At 38.0% G+C, this 10,059-nt stretch overlaps 1 protein-coding gene across 5 annotated transcripts in view; it reads right to left on the bottom strand.

Moving 5' to 3' along the window:
• Positions 1 to 10,059, bottom strand: part of LOC106462564 (TNF receptor-associated factor 4-like) — a 47,930-nt gene that overhangs the window by 12,245 nt on the left and 25,626 nt on the right. For 2 of the 5 annotated variants that reach the window (XM_013922501.2, XM_022389858.1), the window contains exons 2-3: positions 7,335 to 7,386; positions 3,902 to 4,006 (exon numbers count right to left, since the gene is read on the bottom strand). In XM_013922501.2, coding sequence (XP_013777955.1) covers positions 3,902 to 4,006; positions 7,335 to 7,386 — 157 coding nt within the window. Of the gene's footprint in view, positions 1 to 980; positions 1,139 to 3,901; positions 4,007 to 7,334; positions 7,387 to 7,669; positions 7,731 to 10,059 lie in introns of those variants that run through there. The other 3 variants (XM_022389859.1, XM_022389860.1, XM_022389861.1) reach the window with 3 other exon arrangements.

Below are 10,059 nucleotides of genomic sequence, written 5' to 3'. Positions count from 1 at the left end.
GTGAGTGAAAGGCGTAATTAGTTGAAGTAACAATCCAATAAGACGTGTATAATGTTCTCTCTCTCTCTCTCACACTCACACACACACACACACACACACAAACAAACAAACAGATGAAAATTATACCTACAGCGCGGCCGTGAGTGAGAGACGTACTTAAAGAAAACAAAAGTAATTATCTTTTCACGCATGAATTATCTTATAGACAGAACGAGAAATAGGTTTAACATTTTGTATATTATTATACAAGCTAGCTATTTATAATTTGAGAGAAATAACGTGCTATCATATCCACGCTTCAATAATATAAAATGTATAAATGACCCTGTAAAATATCTAGTTTAATTACATTAAACAAATATGGTCCAAGTTAGGGTCCTCGAAACATATTCTCTTTAAACTCCTCTGACACCGGACAAAGCAACGTTTTCAGTGATCACTTATTGCAATAAATACGACTGCACGACGTTGTTCATGCTTGAAATCTTTTTTAAGGAATAAATTCTAATTAAAGTGAAGTACGTCTCTGAATGGCTATTATTTATAATTTATATTAAACCATTAGATGTCGCCCTCAGCCACGGTGTCTGAAGTCTTGGGTTCAAGTTAAAACGTTAGGGAACCGCCGGATTACACCACATTTAATAAGCGAAATTCTGATTACACCAAACAAAAGGAATGGACAATGTTATTTCTATATATATACATGGATATGTTGATTACGCCAAACAAACATTTGAGTCAAAAGGTTGGTTAAACTGCTCGTTACACCTCGCAATGGTGGTAGCTAAGTCATATAAACAATCAAAAGTTTTGAGCAAGACACTGACCACACGATTATGCAAACTTCACAAGTACTCGTTATGGTGAAACGGAGTAAGGTAACTTATAAATAAAGCACGATCGTGCTAAACTTTACATACTAAATTATTAATCATTAACGTTAGTCTTTCTGGAAAATTGCGTAGTTTAAAACCAACCTGAAAAACCTTGACTTTTAACGGTGGAAAACCGCTCCAGCTATGTCGTGAGATGGACATTTTCACAGAGCTTGACTCGACCCCTGGATTCAGCAGTGCGCGAGGTGGCACAGGATTAACTACTGCACCCGCAGGCACGAACAACTTACGTACGACGACTATTGTTGCGTGAAAAGAATGGCGTTACTTCCGACTTACCGCCTAGTTTTAACAGCCAACAGAACAAGAAACTCGTTCTCATCCAAATCAGGTCACATTCCCACACGTTTGCAGTACGCAACGTGCTCCTGTGAGAATCTGAAATTTCGTGAACCAGCATATGAACGTAGATTACCGATCTCACAAAATCTCAAGGTCTTTCAGTAACATACACGTTTATTTTCCGGTTGGCAAGTTATATTTGCTGCCTATTAATAATGGAGGCAACCTTGTTTCTTTTCGATTCTCAAAAGTATCAGAGAAAAGTAGAAACACTTTAAATGTTGGCCTATATAACATTAAACGTGCGACTTCCTGTTTGAAAGCGTGCCAAAAAAATATGGTCCGATATATATTTAACCCATCAAAATAAAATTAACTTTAAATTATCCATATAAGATATCACCGAGTTCTTGTTCAAATTGTTTTCCACATATTGGAATAGAGGGGCTGAGTACGTTGATTTTGGAGTTTCATAACAGTAAATTTAGCAATATCCAAGTCAAGCTCTATATGACGACCGTGCATCTTGAGAATAGCACTGCGGTGACGTTTTCACTGCAAATGGCTCCGTCGTAAGTGTGTAAGTTCAAAGCACACCCTTTGTACCTGCATGTTTTCCTTAATCCATCTTATGTACAAGGACGACGGTTTTCCAGTGCCCTTTTATACAGCCCTAACGCACAGAAATCTACTGGCGCTGCATCAAGCGACTTGACTACTTCATATGAAAGAGCAAGATTTTATCCAGCTGCTTGAGGTGTGTGATAGTTCAACTAATATGTTGTGTAAGCACATTTTTTTCATTTGTGTTACTTTTCCAGACTGAGACCCTTCTCGATTATATTGCGTACTATTGCTTAGGGCACGTGGACAGTTTCTGCAACTGACCTCTGTGTTCGTAGATTCTCACCTGTCATAAAACACTTACCATATCCGAAATACCTGTTGTAAGTCTCGTTCTGGCTAGTCCTGGTGTCCCAAAGTGATCCATATAAGTACAAAAGACATCCTTGTCTTAGAAATTCTAAATCCTCAAACTGAGTACATCCTTATGGTTTGAGTATAAATATTCTTCGTCGGAAAGGACTGTTACATACATAGTTACATAATACCAAAATGTAGTTCTGATACATTCATTCCCCAGCGATTTCACATCACCTGTGGTTGACACGTTACGTATTCAACCCTCTATACGAGGTAAATGCTGCTACGTTTGTATCGAACATTTGTAGTTTATCTACATGTTGATTATTCTACGATACAGCTATCTATACACCAGACCACGCCCGATCCAGCGCAACAGGAGTAAGATAATATCTTCACTAAATTATAGTTTATTATCAGACGAACATACATTGTTACATGCTCTAAAAGTTGAGGTACGGGTTTAAGTACAGGTGTTCTGGCATTTCTTCTAAAACCTAACAGCTTTCTGTAAAACCCTTCAATATTCTTGATGACAAATATTGTAACTGGGGCGTTGTTGTTTGGTAGCTATGGTAGCTTGCATGTCCCTTAGCAACGAAGTAGTTGGAGTGTAATCCACCTGTTTACAGTGAACACGATAAATTTCCTGTTAAATGGCAGGACTTGGATTTTTTTTTACCAATATTAAAATATCCGTTACTTGACCAGGTTTCGGTCAAGATGACATAATAAAACTGGACATGCATTTACCAATATCGAATAATCTGTTGGTTGATGCGGTTTCGGTCGAGGTCGTATGATAAGACTGGACATCCGTTTGCCAATATCAAAATATCCGTTTCTTAATCCGTTTTATGTAGAGGTAATATATATAAAACTGTAGATATATTGAAACCTCCGTTACTTGATCCGGTGTCGATGTCATTGTATATAAAACTAGGACACAAAGTAGAACTTTATACACATGCATACATTAATAAGACAAAAACTACATTATCTTAAAATAATTAGTATATAAAAAGTATGTTACGTATTACTGAAACAAGTGAAGAGTGGATAGAACGTTAAAAAATATCTATCAGAAATATATCATCAAATATGGTATACAGACAATATGTTTAGTTTCCAGTAACATACCATTTGAACTATAATATACGATTAATATTGACTTAGCAATGTTCACAAAAACCCTCAGAACAGAAAACTACCCCTTATCAACTTTTAATATAAATCAAACTATCTTAAATTGGAAAGTTACTGACACAGTATGAACCCTATAAATACGGAGACGTGGTCCAACCACGATCAGTTACAGCATCAACTGGTCAGTCATATAAGGAACGGATGTTTTCCAAACCAGTTCAACGCTACAGATATTAATAATATATTTTTTTCTAAGATTTGTTATTATATCATTTGTAATGGAGTCAATTAACACTAGCGATATATTGTTCATTCGTTTGTTTGGCGTTAAGAACAGAGCGACATAATGTACTAGCTGTGCCAAAAACACATCGCAGGGACTAAACCCCTAATTTTAGCATTATAAGCCCTTATCTTCGCCCCTCCCCAGGTAGATGAAGAGTTATTACAAATATCCGATACACATTCACAAATACAATTTGTGACGCAATTCTAGAAAAACAAACACTGCCACAAAATGTAAAGTCTACGAGATTTTAACGCTAAAAAAAATTTCGATACTCGTGGTGGGCACAGTACAGATAGCCCATTGTCTAGTCTTGTGCTTAATTACAAACAAACAGCTTTAAGAACTGATTATCTGAACTTACCTGTAACTTCCTCAACTCATCTGTCCATTTACATCCTTCCTTGCAGTGTATGCAGTAAACCACCGAACCCATCACTGTACTCTCAATAACAGGATCTGGAAACACCTGTAGTATAAATCAATCGAAATCACGTAAAATTTAAACGTTTGATATGAACTTAAAAGTTGCATGTAGAGTCAAAGTTTTATTTGAATACAGTCTATGATATTAGTAAAAAGCAAAAAAAAAAAGGATTTCCTGTTCCGAATCACGACTCAACGTAATATAAAGCACGAGGCTTCCGAAGTATCCGAGTGACTTTAAAAGGCAGTCTTGTGCCTAGACCGTTTGTAAATAAAATACAATACTTCTTCAGTATGAACTGTTTAATATATCGGAATGTTGCACGTAGAATGTCTTTTGCTAATTTTGTATCTTTTCTGGAACAATGATGCATATATTATTTTTAGTAGTATTGAAAAAAATACATAGATGTACAGGAGTGGCCTTGTCCCTCCAGGGGCGGCGGGTTTGGCACGTCACCACATCTGCGTTCTGGCTCCCGGCATGGTGACAGTCGTATTCACACCCTTTCTGTGTTCACTTCGGACGGATACACCTAAAATCACCCATCCCGATTACCATGGTCATACATTCTCCCAAGTTCACTACCACCACCAAAGAGCTGGGTAACCATCCCATCTAAATACGTATCGTGAAATACGTCTGTACCGTTTGTAAAAGGTCAAAAGTGATGAAATGTCATGGCTCGAAGGTCACAACAACGATGTAAATATAGGATTCGTTAAACGCTAATAAACAACGACAAAAATAGATTTAAAACAACAAAAAACTGCCTAGACCAATGTTTCCCAAAAGAGGGGTCGCAAGTAAGCTGGCAGTGTGGTGCTAAACATTCCACTTTTCTATAATCATTGTTTAAAAAAAACAAAATAAATAATAAAATACCTTAAAATAAATATCTTAATGTGATGACCAAATGAAAGTACAATCACAAGCTAGTTTGGTTACCACCATCTGCTTTCAGTTTTCTTTGTTTGTGTGGCACTTTGCTCTGACCAATTAGTGTGTGCTGTACTCTTGTCAGTAGTTCCAGGTGTTCCTTGGGGAAACGTTTTGAAAACACTAGCCTGTGATCTACAGACCCTTCTTCTGCTACATATGGTGGTCTGTGTTAAGGTTATGGACTTTCGCTTTGCAGTTCCATTTCCATTGCAGGACGCTTTTGTAGAAGACATTGGGATCAGTATTGTTCCACTCCTCTTTACATTCTTCCCAAATTCCATCGACCATTCGCGGACGACGACTTCCAAACTCATTTGAGCAACCCTTTGAGCAACCCAATCGCACAAAGTCCATGGAGGATCCATTTATTGATTTAACCAGAGGCGTCGCTAGGCAATGGCACACGGGGCCCATGCTCAGATTTTATTTAACAGTGCCCCAAATCCCCAGTTGGTGTATTAAAAAATCTCAATCGAAAACCACGATCGCTACCATACCACAAAACCGAAAAATTCCGGGTCTATGGGCCTAAGCACCTAGCGACACCTCTGTATCTGTGAATGGGACAAAATGAATTCCTGTTTATACTTGCATCGTGTAGAGGAACTGGTTTGTTGATTTGGACAAGTGGATGGATGCTTGGTCTTGAAGGAGTCGTACCTTATTGCAATTCAGTCCATACAGATATTGTATTTCCTCCTGGGTGGTATGGTGGCGACAGCACGTTATCCTGACAGTATGCAGAGTTCGCCTTGGCATCCTTCTCGATTTTCTGGATGTTTAATTTACCATTATAACTGTCATCTGTAATCATACATACTTTTTGAAAAGAAAAAAAAAAACAACAAGCAAACAAACTTTGTGATAAGCTCGGTATCATTTTTAGAATTCACTAATTGGCAGGACGATAATAAATATTGCCCGGACTTGTTTACAGCTTCAAAATAATCACAATTAATCAATATAATTTTGGGTTACTTCAGGTAACAAGCAGCTAAGTTTCTTCAGTACATCTGGTGTGCGAGTGGTAGCCGATCGTGGAGTTGCCAGTTTTCTCCTGCTGGAATCACGCCTATCCTTGCTTTACGGATACTGTTCAACATTTTGGACACGTCTTTCTTTGAAACACAAATATTTCGTGCATTGCGTGCTTTTATAATCATGGAATAGGAGAACTTCTTATCATAAAGTCTTGTGATTTAACCCTTCCAGAAGGGTTCAGTTTTAGGCACCATCTGCACTTCGACTGAATTACAAAAAAACTTTAAACATGGTGGCCTGGAGCAAATGACTGGGTATGCTTATTTTTACAACTCGGTATAAATAACAATTACATATGCATATCTTTCGAAAAGAGTTTTTTTTTTTTGCCACTAGAATATCAACATCATATTTTTAGCGAAATAAACATCTTGGAAAGGTCATAAACGAATGTAAGAATTGTTTTAAACATTCAAACAAAAAGATTTAGACTTAAATTGTTGTTGACTGTACGTGTGCTAAAGTGACTCCTACGAAAGCGTAACTAAAAATGGACAATAAAATTAATCAATTATTTTTTTTTATATATATATAGAACTTGTTCGTTTGTTCCAGAATGTTCGCGCAAACTTACACAGGGGTTATCTGCACGTAGGGCGCTCGACTCGCAATCAGAGGGTCGCGGGTTCGAATCCCCGTCACACCAAACATGCTCACCCTTTCAGCCGTGGGGGCGTTATAATGTCACGCTCAATCCCACTATTCGTTGGTAAAAGAGTAGCCCAAGAGTTGGCGGTGGGTGGTGATGATTAGCTGCCTTCCCTCTAGTCTTACACTGCTAAATTAGAGACGGCTAGCGCAGATAGCCCTCGTGCAGCTTTGCGCGAAATTCAAAAACAAACAAAGCACAAACTAATAAAAAAAAAATTCACATTTTTAGTGACATTTGGTTAACATATACACACGATAGTTTCTGTTGGACAAATGTCTCAGATCTACGGGGTACCGTAATACTTACTTTTGGTAGAAAATTTTGGTTCTGAGGCAATTCTGTGACTAATACACAATAAAATAAGAAAATACGTTGTCTTGGTAAGAAAAAAATTAAATTAACCATGCGAATCAAAGTGAAAGACTTATACTCGGCAATGTTTCATGTTTCGACATGTTGCAGCTTGATAACCGATATCACACACGCATACGCAGCAGTACAGGGTGGTCCAAAAGCTGTTGTCCCGTTACTTAGTTTCTCTTTTCTCTCTGTGTAAAAATGTACAGCATTAGTACTAATTATGTCTTTATCGATTCGTATGTACTTCTATGTAAAGTAAATCACCGTGCTGCTCATGGATAGTGATCACCCAATACAAAGCGGTCTCGTATTATATATGTCACGTTATCTAAACAAAACCTAACTTACCCAAATATTTAAACTAATGTGCCATACCTTTGCGTAGTCCAACGGTAGACCGTCCTCTGGGCAAGTAAAAACACCGCCGCTGTAGGGAGGATAAAAAAAATAACCGGATGAGTCACTGACATCCGATAGTGAGTCAACAGAAACGCAAGGAAATAACTAAAACTACGAGGCACGTGCCTCTTGATTTCTCGCGGTAATTTTATGTGTATATCAGGATTATTTTAGCAAAATATGAGATAATGTAATTAAAAAAAAACAACCTATTTTCTTTATAAACAACTTGTAACTAACTATCATTCTAACTAATGGTCTAAGAAAATGGTGGTTTGGTGTTTACGTACGAAATGAAAGAATGTCCGTACCGTCGTTTATCCATGTCACGCGCAGAAAACGTACACTTCTTTTTAAAATTTAGTTTAGTTTGTTGTTGTTTTTTTAACACAGTCTAATCTGACAACTGAAACCGTTGAAGTGCTCGCTTGTTCTGTAAGCAAGTTGGTTTCATCTGATCTTTTGAACAAACCATCCTCCCCTACCCCCCAGGACAAACCTGACAAGTCTGAACATGAGTAAGCAGCAGGATGTTCCCACGTGGTTTCTACACCGAGGTGAGAACACGTGCACTAAAAATATTTATCCTTTCTTTTTCTTTTTTTGCGAGATCTCGAAAAAAAAGGCCAAAGAGAAGCTAATGGCTACAACGTCTTAAGATAATAATATAAATGTAATGTAGTCTCTAGTAGAAAGCGTGTACATTGAAAGACGAAATACAGAATAACAGTGGTTGTCATTTGGTTTATTTATAGATATCACACACCTGGTGGGTCAGTGGTAAGTTTACGGACTTATAACGCTCACATCTGTGGTTCGATTCCCAGCTGTGTACAGAGGGCAGATGGCTATCATGTAGCTTTGCGCTAAAAACAAGACAAAATTTTTTATCTAATTTAGAGTTTTAATTTGAGAGTCGTTAGCTAAAGTATGAAGTGTTTTTTGTTTTGTTTCTTTTGTAAATAATTACTCGTTTTATTGTATGTATAGAGGGCGATACTGAGGGCGCGTTATAAAGGCGGCAGTCAATCCCGCTATTCGGAGGGCGCTCGACTCGCAATCTGAGGTTCGAATCCCCGTCTCACCAGCTGTGGGGGCGTTATAATGTAACGGTCAGTCCCACTTTTCGTTGGTAAAAGAGTAGCTCAAGAGTTGGCGGTAGGTGGGGATGACCAGCTGCCTTCCCTCTAGTATTTCACTGCTAAATTAGGGATGGCTAGCGCAGATAGCCATCGTGTAGATTTGCGCGAAATTCAAAACAAACAAACTGCCCACTATCTTTGATTTGAAAAGTCGGTAAATTTCACGTGAGCACGAATTGGCGCATAAGCTACAGCTGTTCCGCGAAATTAACTTAAAGGTATTCGTTTATGAGTAGTTATGTAGGAAGCGGGCGCTGTTGACAACCGGTTGCCCTCCCTCTGACTAGCAGTTCTGTCTAACGCCCGAATCTTGGAGATATTGCCCTGGCCGTTTAACCTATATGTGGAACAAGGTGTCATTTAGGTTGAAAATACATATCTTTATATCCGAACGAGGGTCTGGATCGAGGATCTGGGAGGGTCAGGTTCTACGTAGACCCCTCTCTCTCTCCCTTCTTTATGTACATAAGAATTAAAATTGGTGTTTAAATTCGACACCAAACCACAAGTTCTTGATAAAACGATTCAAGGGACATTCAGTTATCGAAACATTCTCGAGACCTTTCGACAATTAGTACTATCTATCGACCTTGTATAGTAGCATTATCACGCCCTCCCCCAATAATTAAAAAAAAACACCACCACCTATGCAATGAATCATTCAGATACATTTCTTCTTATAACTTTTTAAATCACGCATTGAAATTTAAGAAGAAACAAACTGAACGCACACCAAACCAGACTCACCAAGCAGGATTTCTGACATGGTAAACCACTGAGCTAAGACAAATCTGGTATCCTCCTTTCCATAGCAAAAAAAAAATTCTAATGAGTCAGTCCTAATACTTGGACACGGTAATAAAACAAAGATGTCCAATCTTTTGCCCCCCCCCCCAGTGGCACAGCGGAATGTCTGCGGACTTACAATGCTAGAATCCGGGTTTCGATACCCGTGGTGGGCAGAGCATAGATTGCCCATTGTGTAAATTCAACATTTAGTTGTAAATATAAGTCTTCTTGGAAAGATTTTGTTACTTATGTAAGGATTTTTTTTGGGTATGGTTTTGTGTATTCATCCCCACCTTGTTTCTGTACTTTCGGGTACTGCCATCCCTACATCATTCTTTTATTTTTTTTTCACATTTACATCTAATTATTAAACCTATATCCCTAAATGGAGTCGTTAAAATTGTTTACTCGTTGGCGTAAGGCTTACATTAAATCTAAGGTACTGTACTCGCGAAAAAAGGAGTCGTTAAAATTAATTACTCGTTAGTGTAAGGCTTACTTTATATCTAAAGTGTTGTACTCGCGAAAAAAAATTCTTTTCTGGCACTGCAACTTTTTCCAGTACATCTGTTATAAAAGCTGTCTTTTTAGCAGTTGACGGAAACAGCTACCATCAGACTGTTACCTTATGGTAACTACAACCAGCCATCTTTAGCTCGTACAGTAATCAATATTCAAGCCGAAGGTCGCCTATTCTTGACCATAAGGTTTTCAAAGCTAGTTAGTTATTCGTATCCAATCAATGAACATATATATATATATATATATAT

The sequence above is a fragment of the Limulus polyphemus genome, unplaced genomic scaffold, assembly GCF_000517525.1.
Source record: "Limulus polyphemus unplaced genomic scaffold, Limulus_polyphemus-2.1.2 Scaffold1197, whole genome shotgun sequence".
In the NCBI taxonomy this organism is placed as follows: domain Eukaryota; kingdom Metazoa; phylum Arthropoda; class Merostomata; order Xiphosura; family Limulidae; genus Limulus; species Limulus polyphemus.
This window is presented reverse-complemented; position numbering and strand designations above follow the sequence as displayed.